We start from the raw sequence: 21,514 nt of genomic DNA, 5'->3' as shown, positions 1-21,514 counted from the left end.
ATGGGAATTCAGGTAACTGAACGTCGTGTTTTATCTGAACTTCATAGGGAGGCAAGAAGACCAATATAGGCGATTAATGGTATAGAGTATGCTTTCGAAATGTTATTTAAGTTGGACTGATATTGCCTCAAAAAATGAATTTTTACTTCGTGAAATTAGCGGAAGCTAACTGCTTTGCCATTCACTATTCAACTAATTAGATGAAAGTGTTGATTAAAAAAAACCAGAAATAAGAATTCACTTACATTACAGCGCTGGTCGGTGCTAAAAATGGTCGAGGTGTCAACCACTATAATTGCTCAAGACTCTCATCGAAACGCAACTTCCACAGCCTGGTTTTCAAGATTTACGCCGGTGTGGTCCTTTATCTAAGAACCTCTTCGAAACTATTGGTCGGTTATATAAAGGACGGTATCTTTTGTAGATTGAAGTTTACAATATCTTTAATGATAATCTATAGCCATTCCCCTATTTAATATTGAAACGCTTCGGTCAGTGACGATATTTCTGATGTACTATTCTCTACGATAGCTCAACTTAGTAATTTTTGCCGATCTTGAGATCCTGCAAAATGTTTGCTTGTAAGTTTGAAAATTTTTAAATTACGCTACGCTATCACTCTGCAGAAAATTTTGGTTGAAGTAAACAAAAACAAAGATACTATCTATAACAACACCTTTGTTCATCTCTGGTTGATTGGTTGTCATTATCTGCGGTTAAAATGCCGTAGAAGTACGGTGAATGAATTAATTGGCTGGCTGATGCAATTACGCTACATTAATAATTTAATAACTTTAGATATCTCAGGCAAAGGGCTTTTTAGGCTGCCTAAATCTGGAATTGCAGATGTAACACCAAGAATATCATGTCAATAAATGTTAAAATTAACAAAAAATGCAGTTTTCCACCACATTTGTGCTCTTATCCACACATAGAATTACAATGCAACTAGATGCGTTGGATCCATGGGTGGTTTAGAGGTGACAGTACCTCGTGCCAAAAGCCAAAACATCAGGCTTGTTGGAAGTTATTAAGTTGGTTCAGAAAATGGGGGACGAGTTAGGAGTCTCAGCCTGCAAAAATAGTTCTTTTTGAACTCTTCAATGTTTTCATAAAATTTCCAAGTTTACCAAGTTTTCCTGTTTGCTTTTCTTTTGCTGTGAAGGCTCATGCTGTTGTTCAAAGGTGGCACTAACAAGAGTTGAAAATAGGGAAACTTTTAGCGAAAAACTGACAATCCTTTATATGGGTTTGCTCTCTTAGTGCTTATGTCATTTTTCTCATATTTAAAGGAATGGAAATTCTATCTATTTTTGTCGACTCATATATAAATTAACAAAAACGGAAATCGAAATGTTACCGGAAGTAATCATCACAGACAGAGAGTTTCGTCTGAAATTTTGCTTTTTGAACTTTGTTCATAATTGTTAACGAGTGTATGACATAAGACTAGCCATTACAATTTGTATATCTCAAAATATAACTCTAAAATCATCAGTTATTGGAGGGTTAAAATGTAACAAATGGAACTATGTTGAAGAATTGGAACAGTTCTTGATAATAGCCGCGAAGCGACAGCGGCTGTTGTTGGGGACATCGTATCGTGGTTTTTTGCAATTCAACGAATTTGAATTGTCATTGGGGCGCTGTCTTTTTTTTAAGATCTGTTCACATATTTGTCAATGACTTTGATCTTTCAAAACGGGATAAACAGGTAAAACCCAGCGGGAATTCTTTCATTAGTGGCCTAAAATGGACTTTATTAGTCCGTCAAGCGCTTAGAGTGATGGCAGCTGCTGGGATGGCCTTAATTTAAGGCTAAAAGGTCATTTTTAGGAGTTTTTGAGCTCAAAATGGTGCAATCTTTCATGTTTTTCTTCTGATTTTTTGAGCTTTTGTTTGATTAAAGGTTGAAGTTCTCTAAAGTTGATGAAAGCCTTTTGAGATCCAAAAGTACTTGTTATGACCATTTTATGAGCTATATATTTTGGTACTAAAAAGACAAACACGCAAAATGAAACTAATTCTTGCAACTTTTTTCAAGACTTTTGAAAATATTTGTCATTTCTGGAGTTTTTTTTCCAGACTCAGGGGACTGATAATCTCCTTTAAGCTTTGATAATAGGGCACTGCATTGTCTCTAGTAACGATTGAATGGTTTTCAACAATTTAATGTCTCAAATTTGAGCAATTTTTGATGAAATCTGCAATTTTTTCAAGTTCTAAAATTCTTGTGAATTTTTTGTGCAGCCTCAGAGGACAGAAAACCGGTTCTACGATCTGATAAAAACTTACTGGATGGTTGTTGGTGTCAATGGAATTGTTTTTAACAATTTAATTTTTCCAATTTTAGAAATTTCTTGTTAAAATTTGCAATCTTTTTCAAGTTTTTTGAAAATATTTGTCTTTTATTTGTTTTTGTTGCCTCAGCAACCAGGTAACCTCCTTCAAAGTTTGATTGTATCTTATTACACAGTTGCTAGGGGCAATGGAGTGGTTTTCAACATTTTAATAGAACGAAGTTCGATTTTTGATAAAATTTGAATTTTTTTTCTAAAAACTATTGTCTTTTACATTTTTATCGATCCTTATAAGCCAATGAATTTTTTAGGGCTTGGAATTAGGTTACTTGATATCCTCTAGAGAAACAGAGGTTGATATTAATAGGTTCTGTTGATATTAATATCAAAGTTTTAAGCAACATTTCATTAAATTTTGCAATCAAGGTTTTGCAGATATGGTACTTGACCATATGTTTTTGAACTTATTTTTGAAATACGTAGATTTAAAAGGATCAATTTTTGCTTTCGGGGTAGAAGCTTGAAGAGTTTTAGCAATGAGTATACTTTTGTTTATTTTGTTTGATTGTTTTAGTTTCTCAAATTTTGAGATGATTTTGATTGTGTTTTGGCTGGCATTGTTCAATTGATCTGCTGGCCAGGTAGAGTACTTCTAAGTGTTTCATTCAATTCTTTGGATTGTGTTTCAGGACTAATCCTGCTATGATTTTTTAATTTGTCGTTTCCATCGATGATTCTTACGACCTGACTTCTTGGAACCGACTTTTTCAATAACTTCAGTGACTTCTACTGCTTTGCAGTTAAAATTTGTGTGCGTGACGTCATGTATTCTGCTTTTAGGTCAATTGCGTGACTTACCTCACTCGAAAAAATGACTTCTGAACTACTGATGGAACTTTAAATTTTATGAACATTTACTAATTAAATTTTTTTCGGCAATCTGCCGGCTAACTTAATTTACTGCTCTCAAACGACGATCATATTCAATCAATTTACCAATTGTTTGATAACAATTCGCCAGATGTTATTCTGTACTATGCATTTGTTGTGATTTTTGATTTTTATTATTTCCTGATAATGATCGCTTGGTCATCAGGAAATAACTTCAGGAATGTAATTATATATAATTAAGGATTATGAGATGAGGTACGATTATTAGACAATCACGATTATTAGATAATTAAATAATATATTATGTAATAATCTAATAATCGTGATTATCTAATAATCGTACCTCATCTCATAATCCTGTAATTCATCAGGATTATGAGATGAGGTACAGAGACTTGGTTACCGAGATATCCACACATGGTCTGGGAATGGAGAGGGGATGTGAGGTGTCTGTGAGTGAGTTCTATCACATGGACCCTGCCCAGCAGTACAACTTCACCAATTCTCTCCTGTCTGTCAATGCCTTCAGCTTCAACACCCCATTCTTCACGGCCTTCTTGATCTGTCTTGTTATCACAGCTACTGTCGTCGGATGGAGGTCAGTCCTCATACGAATTCATATCATTAATAGCTAGAGCAGTTGTACCATAAAAATTGCAGCGGGGAATCTATTTGATGGTAAGAAGATTAAATATAATTAAGGACACATGTATTAAATATAAAATGGATTTCGCCAAAGAAATCGAGTAAATTTGCTTGAAATTGACAAATTTAAGGGATCTGCCAAAGCTAGTAGAAATTAGATGACAGTTTTCTTACTGATCTGGTTACTCATTAGGTTGAAGTCCAACTACAAAAATACCTTGAATAAGAACAAACACTTTTCGTATTTAATAGCCGCCTCACCTTCTCGGGCAGCTATTGCAGCGCTCCTTTTTTACAATCCAAAAATTTGATTGTACTGGTGCTCTGTCTTTTTTTGCAATCCAAGAAATGGATTGTATTGGCGCTCTGTCTTTTTACAATCCAAGAATTGGATTGTATTACCACTCTGTCTTTGTAAGATGTCTTCTCCCCTATTTCCATGAATTTGAGCGTTTATGGAAAAATAGGTTACGGAAAAATGTTTATTGGCCATGGAATGGTTTTTAACATTTTAATATCACAAATTTTTGCAGTTTTTTTTAAAAAAAGTTGCAAGTTTTTTTGAAAATTTTGTCATTTTTTAGGTTTCTCTAGCCTCAAGAGCCAAGAAACCTCCTCTATTGTTTGATAATAGGTTACTGCATACTTTCTAGGGGTAATAGAATGTTTTTCAGGATTTCAATATTAGGAAATTCAGCATTTTTTTTAGAAAAAAAAACTTGAAATTTTTAAAGAAAATTCTGATAATTTTGTGTTCCTTTCTCAATGGCTAGGGAACCTCCTCTAGGGTTTCCTAGTATGTTACTGCATAGTTTCAAGAGGTAAATAAATGATTTTAAATCTTTTAATAGCACGAAGTTTAGTTTTTTTCTCATAAAACTTGTTTGAAATTGTTTTTAATAGCCGCACAGCGATAACTGGGGCTATTATTGGCCTTCTCTTAGATTTTTACAATTCAAAAAATTTGAATTGTATTGGGGCGCTGTCTTTTTTTAAGACCTGTTCCCACATTTTCATGATTTTTGAAGTCAAATTGGAGTTAGTATTTTGGTCACTCCGAAACAGGAAGTGGAGCGAAAAAGCGAGTGGTTTTGCGGCGTGAAATTTTTTCACTCTAAATTTAAAGTAGAGTGAGAAAACGGTGTTTGAACAAAAATTCGCTTTCTCGCTAGTGGTTTTTTGTTTACATGCAGCAATTTCACTTTGATTTTTACAGTTTTTTCGATTTTTTGGATCGGATTTTTTTCTAAATGGTTTTCCCAATCCATTCATAGTCCGTTCGTGGTCTAGTTTTCTGTTTAGTTAATGAAAACTCTTTGAATTGTACGTCAGGACTTGTCCTGTATTGTTTTTTATTTCGTCGTCATGATATTGGTTACGACCATATGACGTCACAGCCATTTTTTGTTCATTCGTTCATGCAATTTCAACTGAATTGCAACTGTGACGTCATTTTTCGCACAAAGCGGAGCGAGTTTTTTTGTTCATGCGCGTGATTAAATTTTTGGTCACACTTGACTTTCCTCACTCTCAAAAATGTCTTCCTCAAACTGAAATTGATTTTATTTATTTTAATTCAAAGAGATAAGGTCAAGTGGGTGTGTGTCACTCTAAATGAAGGTTATTTGAGATCAACTATTAGAGGCAGCAATAACTTACACAGATTTTTAATCAAAATAAAACAGATCAGCCTTCAACGAAAAGACGAACTTTTTTGGTCTGTCTTTTTTACTGTTTTTTTTAGACTGCCGATCTACGAACCTAATGCGGCTATTTTCTGGGAATCTGCCAGCTATGTTTTGAAAATGTTTGAATTTTTTTGTGTTTTTCTGGAACCAGGGGTCCAGCAACATCCTCCGGGTTTTGATAAGAAGTCACTACATAGTTGCTAGAATGAAAAAAAGGGTGATCATAAATTTTTTTTTCAAATCTTCTTTAAAAAATAATATCATGTTCCAAGTTTATCGATCTTCAGTGAAACTATTTAAGACGTGAAATGGGGATACTTAATAGTCTTTGAAGACAAAGATTTTTTAAAAATTTTGCACGTTTCTGTTTTCTTAAAGCATTTGTCATATTTAATGAGCGTATCTACATTTAGTGTTGAATAAATCTCTTTCAAGGCTTGTGCGTGAGGTAATGAGTATATTGTATTATGTCATATTTGGACTTCAGGGTAAAAACTTCAAGACTTTTCGCAGTGATTTCTTGTTTAGTTCGTTTGGTTATTTCAGTTTCTCAAACTTGGAGATTTTGTCTTTTTGACCGGGATTTTTCAATTGATCTGCTCTTAAGGTACATTAGTTCTCAGTTTCTCATTCAATTCTATGGATTGCATTTCAGGACTTATCCTGCTATGTTTTTTTTACTTTGCGGTCATGATTTTTGGTCACAATCATATGACATCAGGCTCATTTCATATCTGTTTTTTTTCAATCCATCAATTTCATCTGTTGCAATTGAGTTTGATGGATTGATTTGCGTCCCAAAGAAAAGAGATTTCGTGTTCAATTGCCTGGTAAAATTTTGTTCAAGATTGTCTTACCTTACTCTCGAAGAAACTTGTTTCTAATTTAATTGAAAAAGATAATGCCAACTGAGTCTAAGTCAATCTAATTGAAAATTATTTGAGGCTAGTTAGTAGAAACACTTCATAATTTATATAGTTTCTACAAATAAGATATATGGCATCACAGCCGTTATTGAAAAATTTCCCTATTCAACCCTATTTATTTGTATTTTTAATTGCTCTCAAACGAAGTTTTTAGGCAATTATATTAGTCCTGTCGTTCTTTTTCATGCGACTTTTTGCTTGACCGGTTTTTGGTCGGACGCTTTTGACTTTTCATCCACAAAAACGGGATAAACAGGTAGCGCCAAGCGGGCTTTAAGTTTTCTTGGAGCCTTTCAGCTCTGTTTCAGCTCAATTTGTTATGGTTTCAAGGGCGGTTCTTAGAGGTTGAAGACCCCTCAACTGTTGAACACCCCACTATTGCCCCTACCCCAACCCCCGCAAGCTGTTACCCCCCACCTCACGTTGCCAGTGAAACTATTTAGGACTTGAAATGTGTATACTGAATAGTCTTTGGAGACAATGGCTTTTTTAATAGCCGCACAGCGATAGCTGGGGCTATTATTGGCCTTCACTTGGGTTTTTTCAATTCGTCGTCATGATTTTTGTTACAACCATATGACGTCACAGCCATTTTTTGTTCATTCGCTCATGCAATTTCAACTGAATTGCATGCGTGACATCGTTTTTCGCTCAGGTTTTTTGTTCATTCGCTTGATTAAATTTTTGGTCACACTTGACTTACCTCACTCTCAAAAATGACTTAGAAATGACTCAAAAATGACTTGGTTATTTGAGATCAGCTAAAAGAGTCAGCATTAATTATACAGATTTTTATTCAAAATAAAACAGATCAGACTTCAATGAAAAGAAAAATTTTTTTTATCTGTCTGTTTTTCTGTTTTTTTTTAGACTGCCGATCTACGAATCTAATGCGGCTTATTTCTGGCAATCTGCCAGCTACGTTTTTAATTTTTGCACGTTTCCGTTTTCTTAAAGCATTTGTCATATTTATTGAGCGTATCTACGTTTAGTGACAAATAAATCTCATTCAAGGATTGTGAGTGAGGTAATGAGTATAATGTATTATGACATATTTGGCCTTTAGGGTAAAAACTTAAAGAGTTTTTGCAGTGATTTCTTGTTAAGTTTGTTTGGTTATTTTAGTTTCTCCATTTTGGAGATTTTGTCTTTTTGACCAGGGATGTTCAATTGATCAGCTGGTACGGTACATTAGTTTTCAGTTTCCCATTCAATTCAATTGATTGCAATTCAGGACTTATCCTGCTATGTTTTTTTTTTACTTTGCGGTCATGATTTTTGTCACGATCATATGGCATCAGGCTCATTTCAAATCTGTTTTTTTTTTCAATCCCTCAATTTCGTCTGCTGCCTGGTAAAATTTTGGTCACAATTGTCTCACTTTACTCTCGAAGAAACTTGTTTCTAAATTAATTCAAAAAGATAATACCAACTGAGTCTATGTCAATCTAAACGAAAATTATTTCAGTTTAGTTAGTAGAAACACTTCGTAATTTTTATAATTTCTACAAATATGATATATTGAATCACAGCAGTTATTGAAAAAATTCCCTCTTCAATTCTATTTTATTGTTTTTTCAATTGCTCTCAAACGAAGTTTTTAGGCAATTATAGTAGTCTTGTCGTTCTTTTTTATTCTAAGTTTTGCTTGACCGATTTTTTGGTTGGTTGCTTTTGACTTTTCATCCACAAAAACGCGATAAATAGGTAGCGACAAGCGGGCTTTAAGTTTTCTTGGAGACTTTCAGTTCTGTTTCAGCTCAATTTGTTTTGGTTTCAAGGGCGGTTCTTAGAGGTTGAAGAACCCTCCACTGTTGAACCCCTTCCCCACTATTGCCCCACCCCAACCCCCCGAGTTAAGTTTTGTGAAAATTTTTGTCCTTTTTAGTTTTTTAGCCTCAAGAGCCAATGAACATCCTCTAGGGTTTGAAAATAGGTTACTGTATAAATTTTGTTTGTAATGAAATATTGTGGAAGATTTTAACATCATGAAATTTAGCATTTTTTGACAATTTTTGCTTTTTTTTGAATTTTTGACATTTATTGTCAATATTAAAGTTCTTTAAAGAGCCTCAAGGGTCAGGAAACCTCCATTACGGTTTCATAGTAAGTTTCTGGAAAATTTTTGTTTGTCATGGATTAATTTTCAACTTTTTAATATCAGAAGATTCAGCAATCTTTTTAAATTTTTTTTTGTCATTTTTCAAGTTTTTCTGGCCTGGAGAGCCACGAAACTTTCTCTAGGGTTGGACAATTTGTGAGTGCATAGTTTACAGATGTATTGGAATGTTTTTCAAGATTTTAATATAACGAATTTATGCAATTTTTTTTAAATTATTTGAATTTTTAATGTTTTTAAATTTTTAAATTTTTTTCCGGCACCAGGACACTGGGACCTTCCACAAGGTTTGATTTTAAGCTGTTGCAGAGTTTCTAGAGTTTATGGAAATGTTATCAACTTTTTTTATAACTCCAGTTTTAATAATATTTGAAAGAAATTTAAAATGTTTTTCAAATTTTTGGAAAAGTTTTCTCATGTTCCAAATGCATGGATCTTTCTGAGCCAGTGAAACTGTTTTTGGATTGAAATAGGGATACTGGATATTCTCTTGAGACAATGAAATGGTTCTTAAGATATTATTATCTCAAATTTTAGCAATATTTTAATTTCAGATTTTAATTCAAGATTTTAACTATTTCAGGCTTAAAAGAGAGATACTGGATAGTCTCCTGAGACAATGACAATGAAATGGTTCTTAAGACGTTAGTATCTTGAGTTTTAGCAAAATTTTGATAACATTTGCAGTTGTTTCCAAAATTTTACAATAAGTTTTGTCCTCTTCTGAGTTTAACGACCATTACTGGCCAATGAAACTTTTTAAGCATTGGAATTGGGTTACTTGACGGAGTTTTCGCGACATAAAAATAGTTTTGAACTTCTTTTACTGCGAATTTGAAAACTTTTGGCTTTATTTTTTCCCTTTTCTGTTTTTTTCTATATGATTTATTTACTAACAAGACTAGAAGGTACAGAGTCGAGTCCCATCATGGAAAATATTCCTATCTCTCTTTCTCTTTCTGTTTTTTAGGGTTTCTTTCCTCTCTTTCTCGTTCTTGTTTTATCTCTCTTTCTCTCTCACTCTATTTCTCTGTTGATGCCGTATTCAAGCTGCTGTTATCTGGCGTAATGTCATCATCTCTGATCCTCATTAACAATGAGTTATAGTAGAAATGTTTTTATCATAAATAACTTAGCAGGCGCTCTTTAGGAAATCATTGTTAAATGCTCTCAATATCAATTTGTAGCAAATATGATAATCCTGTTTGTCTCTTTTATCTTTTTTCGCTTGGCCGATTATTCGTCTGACTCATTTGACTTTCGTCTTCAGAAACAGGATAAAGAGTTGGCGCCCAGTTTACATAAAGTTGTCTTAGAGCCGTTCAGCCCACTAGTCTTCAAGTGTGCGATTAGCAGAAGCCAGCCGCTAGCTGGTCGTTTGAGAGCACGTTTGTTTACCCGGCGATAGTCGGTTATGTTTTTTACTCCAGGTCTTCGTAGCTATTGGAGTTGTTTTCTAGCGATCTCATAACTTTGTTTGATATTGTATTTGAAAATCAAGATAGAATTTGTTGAAATCAATTTTTTTGTGTAGCACTTTTTGATCTTGGATCTTATTGGTCTTTTTGGCTGAAGACCCTAACAGTTTATTTCACGGCCACCGTCCGTTAATTTGCGGCTGTTTTTAATTGCTTCGAACTCAATTTGTGATGTAAATTGTGTTTCCTTATTTAGATACAATCTACTTGAGATGCTGTTTCATCAGAGTGTTATGACTACCCTGATTGGACTTGCTTGCTGGGGTTTTGGGTTCTTCCAACTCTCTTCTGGCATGAGTAATTTCTACACGCGTTTCGAGCCACCAAAATTCGACCCCGTAAGTTTAATACATTGCAAAAAGATGTACAGTCATAGAGCGATATAAAGAAAGTAGAGAGCTGTTTACAGACTGGTCTTATCTTGAATCAAGTAGCTTTAAAATAGCTGTACCAGAATAAGAATGGATTAATAAAAAATGGTATTGACACAATGTTACCATCTCTGCTATTACATATGCGGAATTTGCGTAAGTACAATAGCAGTGCAGGTGGCAGTTGAAATCCTCTGATGACAATTTTTATTATGAAAAAAGACTGGTTAGTCCATATTTTGACGTAATCGTAGAAAAAGACTGTAAAAATGCTACAGACATTTCTGGATTTACACTGGGTTCAGGACTAAAATACTCTGGGTAGTCACCCGGATGGTTGAGTTGCCAGACCGCCATAACCTCTGATCCTATTTTTGATCCTACGTAGGGCAAGTGTTTACGTCAAACGACGGCGGAAGGAATTTAAAAGCAAAGAGAAGAGAGAATGACTGTTTGAGAGAGAGAGAGAGAGAGAGAGAGAGAGAGAGAGAGCGAGAAAAGCGTCTTTTGTAGTTTCTAACTTAAACTTTTCGGGTAAATTCGTCTTTCTAAACCATATTGACAAAAATTGTACGTTTGGGAGCCTTTTTGACCATCTCGATAATTTGTTAGGGTCTTCTATGTAAGCTTGGGCTATTTATATATTTTTGCCGTTTTAGACGCTTTTTTCTCCGTTTAAATTTTATTTTGAATTTTATTTTCTCCGTTTCGAAATTAGTTTCAATTTTGATCTTCGTGGTCTCTTGATTTTGTTCATATCATTTTAAGTTTGTTTCAGTTGAGGAAGACATTAGTAAAATTAGGGTTGTTTGTAGGGTTACTGGCACAAGTGAAAACAATTAATGGTTTTGTAGTACATACTTTTAGAACATAAGTTAATCAATACCGCTTTCTGCAGTTTTTAATTGCTCTGGAACGAATTTCATAGCAATTATTGTAAACGTGTGTGTCTTTTTTATGCAAAATCTAAAATTTTCTCTCAATCACAATTTCAAGAAGCTGAACTCAATTGGTCGCAATTTTATACTAAAAGTCAAATGACAAGTGAGCCGAAACTGGTGCCATTTTTAAAACTTTAAATCTTAATAGTGGTATATTTTAACCTCTAATGTGGTTTTTTGAAGCCCACTATCGAACTTCTTAGTCCCATTTAGGCTCATTCTCCCCCTTCCCCCGACTGAAGCAGGATGCAATTCATTTAGAGCTCCCAGTAGTCGCTCAAGAGCAATTCTTCCGACGTTTAGTCGGTTGTGTTTATTCTTGCCAGTATTTTAAAGGTTTTCCCGTGAGGTTGGACGTCTTGGTACCGCTCCATAAACAAACATGAGCTCTTTTTAAGGGTCCCTTGAGAACGGTCTGTAAAAGAGTTTGCGAATTTTAAAAAATGAACAGATTTTGGTAGATTTTGTCCTGTATTTACGTTGTTTGTTTTTCTTCGTCACCGATATATATTATCTGTTGTATTTTCTTATCGATTGGTTAATTACTCTCCAACGAAGTTTGTAGAAATTGTATTAATCCTGTTGGTCTTTTATATGCAATTTTTTGCTTGACCCACTTGACTTTTCGCCCTCAAAAATGGGATAAACTGTTAGCGACTGGTGGGCATTAAGTTCTGTCAAAGCCTTTCAGCTCACTAGTCTCCAAGTATGCAACTCACAGAAACTATTTTGAAGACATATACTTATGGTGTGAAGGGCGGTTCTTAGAGGTTGCCACCACACAAAAACAACCCCCACTGTTGCCCCCATTACCTTCTCCCCAGCTGCGCTCACCTCACGCTACTTCAATTAAACTAAAGCTAGCCTCACTGAACCGTGGCCAGCTATTGACGAAGTTAACCGCTCGCCGATACGAAAGCAATTCACTCAACGTTAGTCGGTTATGTTATTCAATTGTTGAGCAGAGTTAAATTTTATTCGACCATCTGTTATAAATAATGCTTGTGGAGTTGGAACTTAAGAAAAGATTCCAATATACGGTTTTTTAATATGGTTTTCCGGATAATTTTTTTCTCCGATTCCTGTTTCAAAGGGATTTGTATAATGAACTTGAGAGTTACATCAAATAGCTGTTGTCTAAGTAGTGATGTAAGTTTATTTTGATTTCGAGTCGATTCCGGATGTTTTTTACATCTGTTTTTTGGATTGAGTTTGGAAGAAAGAAAAGAAACGCCTTGAGAAAACTATTTTGGTTTCGGTGCTGAAAAAAACTCAAGAGTGGATAGTGGTTCGATGTTAATACCATTGTTTTCGATAGAGCAAATGTTTAGATGAGAAAAAGTTATTGTGTGTTAGCGTAAGTTTTTTGCTTACTTGCGAAATTCAAAAGCAGTTTTTTGCCATTTATGTTTTCGCTACGAGGTTTGATTATGATTTTTTTCAAAAAAAAAATTCCAGGCTTTTTGTCGATCGTGGTTTGACAGTTTATTGTAATTAGTATGAGTTTTATGGTTGCTTAGAGTTTTAGGCAATTTTCGCTGTTGATTTTTGCTCTAGCCTGTTTCTTTAGCTTAGTGTGTATTCCGATTTGTTTTGAAATCAGTTCATTATTCTTTTTGCTGACCGGCTTTTTTTGGCTCTAAGTGCTCTCGTAGTATAGAGAAAGTTTTAGTTTCAAACTTTCTTCAAGCGATTTTTGTGTTCTTCAATTTTAGGGAAATGTGTGGTTCAAATTAAGTGTTTTTTCTACATTTGAAAGTATTTTTTTTGTTTTGAATTGTTTTGATTAACATATTTGAGTAATTTTAAACAATTTTGGCGGATTTTCGTATTTTTTGCGTATTTTTGCCAGTTTCTTTTAATTTTGTTCTTTTTCCTACCTTTTTCGCTGTTCAGCTTTTTATTGAGAGTTTTTCTCGAGGTGTTTTTCGGGAATTAGTGGAAGTTAGACAGGGAAAGTTTTAACGGAAAATAATACAAATTTTATTTACTTTTCTCAGTTATTTTATCAATCTTTGGTTTTTTATTGCATGAATCGGCAAAATGTTGACTGGATGCATGCTTGACTAGAAGCAGTAGTAACAAGTTTTTGAAATAGGGTTTTGATGTAGCAGTTTTGCGATTTGTGCATAATTTGTAGCTAATTTTTGTTTAAATTTTGCAGAGAATTTTTTTCTGATTTTTGTTTGACTCAGTTTTCTCTACATGATTTTTTTGGATTTTTTTGTCATATGTGGTCGTTTAATTTACGAAATTTAAACATGTCTTAGGGTTTCTTTGACATTAGTTTTTTTGAAGTTGCAAATTATGAAGAAGTTTTTGTCAGATTCTTGATCATCCTATGATTTAAAAATGACTAGTGTTATTAATTACGATGTTCATTATGTAAGTTAGGATATTTTCTTCTTTGTGTTGTTTCCAAATACTTTTCTGGCTATGCGGTTTTTTTAGTTCGTTGAACAAAAAATTTTTTGTTTTATCTCATTTTGACGCTTTTTCGACATTTCGCATGAAATCCTTTTGACTTCTCTAAGCTGATTTTATTCGTCGTTCATAATGCTCAGAATATTATCAAACAACAGTTGCTCAGCAAAGCGATCTACTTTCAACAGAATTAGTATCAAAATTAGAAACGGGATAAACCCTAATAGCCCAATTTTAAGTGCCCGCTACTTGATCTTTGTTCCTATAAGTCGTAGGTATCATCTCTAATGCTTCTTGGATACTAGCCCTTTTATCCTCTCAATAAGAAGCAGGAGTGTGTCTATCAGTGGAATTAAATCATAATTCCGTACATAAATCAATTTTTCCATTTCTTCTGTTATGTCAATCCTGGTCGAGGGTTAAGGGAATCAATGGCGACTATTTTCCGGTACTCTGCCGGGTATGTTTTAGGGTCTGAGAGGGTTTCGGAGAGGGCTAACTGCATTTTTTTGCGTTATATACTCCACTAAACGTCTCGATTTAAGCCATCCTCGGCTGAATTCGGCATGAAAAGAATTTGGCTATACTTTCACGGATGCTCGACTATGTATGTAAGGTGAATTTTAACACTTTCCTGGACCTTTTAAGTCTTTTCATAAAGCCGAGGCATCAACCCATGGTCATACCCCCATCATGGGGGGTAAAATCCAAAACTTTTTTTAAAATTGTGTTGACTCCATAGTTGATGGTAAATACATGTTTCAGAGTAGCTCGACAGCCGTAAGAATGGTGGATTGGTACACACGGATGATATTATACCCCACAATTGGTAGTATAGCATTCAGTGGATGTCTAGTGGGCAACAACTACTTCCTAGCCTCACACATGCCAGTCAGGTCGAACACGTGCATTCTCACTTTCTTAATTATCCTGGGTCAGATTGTGCTGCGATTGGTCAGTTTGATTACCATCTATGTCATACAGTTCAACCCCTATTCAGTAATGGTGGACTCGGACGAGTATAGCAATGAGAAGTTTCGCACGCTTGATCAACTTATGATGAAGATGTTCTTTGTAATGTGCACTACTTCCGGAAATGGAGATGGAAAAACAAAGTAAGAAGACGAATATATAGATCTCAATTCAAAAACCATCTAAGGAAACTCAGAATGGTCTTAAAAAAACTCCTTGGGATCTTGTTTTTCCTTAAATATACTGTTGTTAAAGTCCCAGGGAGTTTTTAAGCTCCCCAACCCGGCCTCGGACAGATTGACAAAAAAGCGTTACATCGGCGACGGATCCTGGCTCTATGGGAAAGCCAGATTTTAGATAGATGTCAATTGAAAACTGTCACATCCCATTTTGCCTCATCTTTCGTATATTTCAGATAAATTCTCAAATTTCAAAACGGCAAAACTCTGGTTGACGCATTTTTGAAAAACGACAATTAAAAGTGTTAGTTATTAATTGCTCTCAAACGAAGTTTGTAGCAATTATATTAGTCCTGTCGGTCTTTTTTAATGCGATTTTTCGCTTGACCGGTTTTTCGTCTGACGCTTTTGACTTTTCGTCCTCAAAAACGGGATAAACAGGTAGCGCCCAGCGGGCATTAAGTGCGCTTAGAGCCTTGTAGCTCTGTTTCAGCTCAAACTGTTTTGGAGACTTATACTTATACTTATGGTGTGAAGGGCGGTTCTTAGAGGTTGAAGACACCCCCACTGTTGACCCCCCTATTGCCCCACCCCCCACCGCGCTGTTGCCCCCACCCCAGTGTTGCCCCCCCCCAACCTGTCCCCGGTGCACACCAACCCCACCCCCCCCCCCCCCCCCCCCCCTCCGTGGCTAGCTACTGACGAACAACCGATTGCTAAATAACGCAAAATTATACTTTTTTGCATTTTTTCTCAAGCCTTTTGAAAATTTTCGACATATTTTAAAATATATCAGCCCTAGGTGTCAAAGAACCTCCTCTAGGATTTGATAATAGATTACTGCATTGTTTCTAGTGGTAATGGAATGTTTTCAACAATTTAACGTCACGAATTTTAGCAATTTTTTGACAAAACGTGCAATTTTTTCAAATTTTCTGAATTTTTTTTCCTTATTCAGGTCTTTCCAGACACAGGGGACAAAAAACATTCTCATGGGGTTGATAATAAATTACTGAAAAACTTCTAATGGGCATGGAATAGTTTTTCAAATTTTTTAAAGTCGCAATTTTTAGCAATTTTTTTTTTTTAAAAAAACGATTTTTTAAAAGTTTTTTTGAAATTTTTTGTAGTTTTTTAAATTTTTTCAGCCTCAAGAGCCAAGCAATTTCCTCTAGGGTTTGAAAATAGGTTACTGAATAATTTTTAGATTAAATGGAATGTCTTGCAAGATTATAGCTTGAATTTTAGCATATTTTTGAGATTTTTAGCCATTTTTTTTTTTCAATTTTTTGACATTTATACTCATTATTCAGAATTATTGAATCTCAAAAGTCAGAAAACCTCCGTCAGGGTTTGATAATAAGTTACCGGAAAATTTTTGTTGGTCTTGGGTTAATTTTCATCTTTTTAATATCACAAATTATAGCAATTTTTTTATATGTAAAACTTGCAATTTTTTTTAAGTTTTTCAAAAAAGTTTGGTCATTTTTTAGGTTTCTCTAGCCTCAAGGGCAACGGAAATTCCTTTAGGGATTGATAATTTACTAATGCATAGTTTATAGATGTAATAGAATGTTCTTCAAGATTTTAATATCACGAATATAAGCTATTTTTTAAAAATATTTGCAATTTTTCATGTTTTTAATTATTTTCCGGCAACAGAGGCCTTCGAACCTCCTCCAAGGTTTGATAATAAGCTGCTGCATAAATTCTAGAGTTAATAGGATGGTGATCAACATTTTTTATGACTCCAGTTTAAGTAATTTTTGGATAAAGTTTCAACTTTTCAAATTTTTTAGAGAATTTGTATGTTCCAAGTGTATGGATCTTTATGAGCCTGTGAAACTATTTCTGGCTTAAAACAGGGATAACGGATAGTCTCTTGAGACAATGAATTGGTTCTTAAGATATTAATGTCTTGCTTAATGTCAGCATCTTCTTTGCGTAATGTCATCCTCTCTGATCCTCATTATCAATGAGTTATAGTTGAAATTTTTGTTATCATAAATGATCTAACAGGTTTTTTTTGTTTTTTTTTGTGCAATTTTTCGCTTGACCGATTTTTCATCTGACCCATTTGACTTTCGTCCTCAGAAACATGATAAAGATGTAGTGCCCTGAGGTCACTAAACCGTGGCTAGCTGTTGACGAAGCCAACCGCTCGCCGGTCGTTTGAGAGCATTTTGCCCGACATATGTCGGTTATGTTTAATAGCCGCCGTCAGCCTCTCAATAGCTATTATTTATGTGCTCCCCATTTTTTAAAAATTCACTTTTGATCACGTTTTTTGTTTTACATAAGTCACGATTTTCACGTTTGACTTCTGACTTATCTCACTCGCTGTTTCAACTGAATACATTTTAAATTCTTTGACGCAATGAATTACCCAAGGTAGTTAAAACTGTCAAAGTCGAAAGAGCAAAATCAAAAGAGACGGGATAAACCGTTAAAACCCGGTCATTACGTCATTCAGAATAAGGTTATCAAAGGCCATTACAGTGTTTGTTAGCTGACATTAGTATTCATCTTATCAGTTTTTAGTTCAGAAGCTGAATTAAGTATAGTTTTAGAGTCTAATTGAACCTACGCGCCAAATTAGAAATTTTTTGACACAAAAAAAGGAAAAAATAGGTCATTTTATCTGTTCTTTTTTCTTTTTAATAGCCGCCCTCATCTTCTCAGCCGGCTATCATAGCGCTCCTATGTTTTTCTTTACAATTCAAAGAATTTGAATTGTATTGGGGCGCTGTCTCTTTTTTAAGATCTGTTCACACATTTTCTTGATTTTTGAAGTCATATTGGTGTAGTCATTTTGGTCACGCCGAAACAGGAAATTGAGCGAAAAAACAATTGGTTTTGCGGCGTGAAATTTTTTCGCTCTAATTTTAAAGTAGAGTGAGAAAACGGCCTTTGAACAAAAATCCGCTCTCTAGCTAGTGGCTTTTTTTTCACATGCGGCAATTTCACTTTGAGTTTTACTGGTTTTTTGGTATTTTGGATCGGATTTTTTTAACTGGTTTTTCCAATCCGTTCAGAGTTCATTCTGAGCCCAGTTTTTTGTTCGAACTAAATTTCAATTTCTCGCTAGTGTTTTTTTTTGTTGACATGCGGCATTTCGAATTTGATTTTCTGTTTTTTATCAGATTTTTTAAAAATGGTTTTCTTAATTCACTCGTAGTCCGTTCTAGGTCTAGTTTTCTGTTTAGTCAATGAAAAGTCTTTCATTTGTACGTCAGGACTTGTCCTGCTATGTTTTTTTACTTCGTCGAACATAAAAATGTTTCGCTTTACCTCATTTTGCCGCTTTTTCAATATTTTGCGTGAAATCTTTTTTGACTTCTGTAGGCTAGTTTCTCTCTTCTTTCATTCTGCTAAAAGTGAATTTCAACATCAGTTGCTCAGCAAAGCAATTCAAAATGAACAGAGTCAGTATAAAAGGTTGAATTCAGAAATAAAAACGGGATAAACCCATAAAGCCCAATTTTAGATGCCCGCTATTTGAACTTCGTTCCTATAAGTCTTAGTTACCATCTCTAATGCTTGATGGTATTGATAGTGGCCCCTGTAGCCTCTCTCTAAGAAACAGAACTATGTTCAACGACAAAATGCCATCAAAACAAATGGGACTTAAAAAGTGTTTTTGTACAAAAATCTTTTTTTTTCAACATCTTCTATTCTTTCAATCCCAATCATGCTTATTGAATCAACGGCGGCTATTTTCCGGCAGTCTGCTGGGTATGTTTTTGTTTTAATCCCGATGTGCGTCAACGATTCTTATTTTCCGGCAATCTGTCGGCAATGCCAGGACTTCAATTTTGAATTCATTTCGAAATGAAATTGTTGCTAATATAAAAGCGATTGTTAACTGTTGATTCTCGAAGACGTTGCAGATTAGTGGTTAAGAAGTCTGACAGCTATCAGGTCAGACTATCAGGTCAACCCTATAGGTGCGCCTTTGTGCATAAAAAATTTTAGACTATACCCCTAAAATTAGTTACCCCGGCTTCTTCAAGAGCAATTCATCCGACGTTAGTCGGTTTATGTTTTTGTTTGTGCTTTTCAAATCGGGATGCTCCAGCAGCTTAATTCCAAACAAAATTTAATTTGTCATGTCATCAAACAAGTTGCCTTTTTTGGGGGGTGAACTGCTGTTTGAGAATTTCAATCTGAGTGGAAATTAAATGAAAGTGGAAATCTTGTTTGAATGTCCAGTTATTAAAATTACGTTAAATTGTTATAATTTAAACTTTATAACATTTGAATTTTAACAAGAATTCTTGTATTTGACAAAATTTAAAGGGTTAATTGATTCATAGAAATTAAGCCAACTTTTTTTCGTTTTTACTTAACAAGAGCGCATCTTTCTAAATAGCAACCTAGGAGCATTCAAAAGATATTCCTATTTTTAGGAAGAAAAAAAATTTAATAAAATACTTAATTAAATTGTCGAATTGATTTAATATTTAAATTAACATGAATGAATGCTTTTATTTTTCTTCGTTTCAAGTATCATAGATTTTTTCGTTATAATCTAATTTACTTTACCAAAACGAGAAACATTTTTTCAGAATAGCGAAAAATTATCTGTTTTTCTCAAAACTATATAGGGTCACTGAGGGTTATGATAGCAGAGATCAAAAATTTTGTCCTGCTTTTGCAGAATCCTCGTTCATCATGTTTTCAAAACCTGGTTGTCTTGTTTCAGCCCACAGTGGACCCAACATATCGCACTGCTCTCTTCGGCCCTCTTCTTTCTCTCTCTACCAGGTAAATCTCATCTCATTACACCCGTAACTCCTCACATTTGCCCCATTTTTGCCTAGCAATCATTGTCTTCTCCCTTCCCTCATGCTCAACCCACCCCTCCCGCCGTCAATTAGAAAGATAGCGTCTCTAAACCTTAGCTAGCAACTGACGAAACCAACCACTCGCCAGTCGTTTGAGAGCAATTCGCCCGACGTTAGTTAGTTATGTTCCAAGAGTTCTAAATATACATTCGACGCTAATATTATTTTTCCAATCTCCGGCAGTTGTTTTGCGCACTGAACAGTACTTTAAATCAGTACTGGATCAATTTTTAACTCTGTCAGACATGAATCAATTGAAGCCTCATTTTTCACAATATACAACCCTGAAGCAGTGATTGCGAAACAAAAAAAATTAAAATAAAAGATAATATTTAATAGCCGCACAGTGATAGCTGGGGCGTTTATTGGCCTTTTCTTGGTTTTTTGCAAATCAAAGAACTTGAATTGTATTGGGGCGCTGTCTTTTTTAAAGATCTGTTCACACATTTTCATGATTTTTGAAGTCAAATTGGAGGAGTGATTTTGGTCACGCCGAAACAGGAAGTGGAGCGAAAAAACGAGTGGTTTTGCGGCGTGAATTTTTTTACACTAATTTTTTATTAGAGTGATGAAAAAACGGCGTTTGAACAAAAATTAGCTTTCTCGCTAGTGGCTTTTTTGTTTGCATGCGGCAATTTCACTTTGATTTTTACTGTTTTCTTCAATTTTTTGGATCGAATTTTTTAACAGGTTTTTCCAATCCATTCATAGGTCATTATAGGCCTAGTTTTTTGTTTGAAATAAATTAAAATTTCTCGCTAGTGTTTTTTTGTTCACATGCGGCATTTTGACTTTGATTTTCTGTTTTTTAATTTTTTATCGGATTTTTTTTTAAAAATGGTCTTCCCAATTCACTCGTAGTCCGTTCTAGCTCTGGTCTAGTTTTTCGTTTAGTCAATGAAAATTCTTTGTTTTACGTCAGGTCTTGTCCTGCTATGTTTTTTAGTTTTGTCGTCATAATTTTTTTTACGACCATATAACATCACAACCACTTCAAATCTGCTTTTTGATCATTCGTTCATGCAATTTCAACTGAAGTGCGTGCATAACGTCATTTTTCGCTCTTAGTGGAGCAAGTTTTTGTTCATTCGCGTGATAATTTTTTGGTCACACGACTTACCTCACTCTCAAAAATGACTTTCTTTGAAATTGTCTTTTATTTACTTGAATTCAAAGAGATAAGGTCAAATGGGTGTGTGTGTGTGTCACTCTAAATGAAGGTTATTTGAGAGCAGCTAAGGCTAATAGAGGCAGCAAAATCGTATACAGATTTTTAATCAAAATATAGCATATCAGCCTTCAATGAAAAGACGAATTTGTTTATCTGTCTCTTTTACTGTTTTTTTTAGATTGCAGCTCTGCGAAGCTATTGCGGTTATTTTCTGGCAACCTGCCAGCTATGTTACATAGAAGACTTCCTAGTCAACAGGGAACTACCTCATATTTACGGTAAAAAATGCTTAGAAAATTGAAATTTTGTCCATAGACACGTGCCTGTAACAATGAAGTTTACAAATGCTTTGACAACGATCAAGTTTTATTTAAAAATGCGCCGAATTTCCAAATTTGGCGATTTTTTCAACATTCAGTGCCCTTCAGATCTTTTCTCATATATTTCAGCGCCTATATTTTATTTTTTAGCGCATTTCTCATTTCATGTTTTAAATATCCCTACTCAAGGATACGTGGGAATTATCCCGCACGCCCGACACCATTAAGAACTAATCTCCCAA

At 34.6% G+C, this 21,514-nt stretch overlaps 1 protein-coding gene across 1 annotated transcript in view; it reads left to right on the top strand.

The window, feature by feature from the left end:
- The first annotated feature begins 3,360 nt into the window (after positions 1-3,360).
- Positions 3,361-21,514, top strand: part of LOC142341393 (uncharacterized) — a 76,345-nt gene continuing 58,191 nt past the window's right edge. The window contains exons 1-5 of the mRNA XM_075392321.1: positions 3,361-3,413; positions 3,563-3,789; positions 10,244-10,385; positions 14,549-14,898; positions 19,640-19,701. Coding sequence (XP_075248436.1) covers positions 3,378-3,413; positions 3,563-3,789; positions 10,244-10,385; positions 14,549-14,898; positions 19,640-19,701 — 817 coding nt within the window. The 5' untranslated portion in view covers positions 3,361-3,377. The remainder of the gene's footprint in view (positions 3,414-3,562; positions 3,790-10,243; positions 10,386-14,548; positions 14,899-19,639; positions 19,702-21,514) is intronic.

The sequence above is a fragment of the Convolutriloba macropyga genome, chromosome 6 (genome assembly GCF_964194025.1).
Source record: "Convolutriloba macropyga chromosome 6, txConMacr16.3, whole genome shotgun sequence".
Classification (NCBI taxonomy): Eukaryota; Metazoa; Xenacoelomorpha; order Acoela; family Convolutidae; genus Convolutriloba; species Convolutriloba macropyga.
This window is presented reverse-complemented; position numbering and strand designations above follow the sequence as displayed.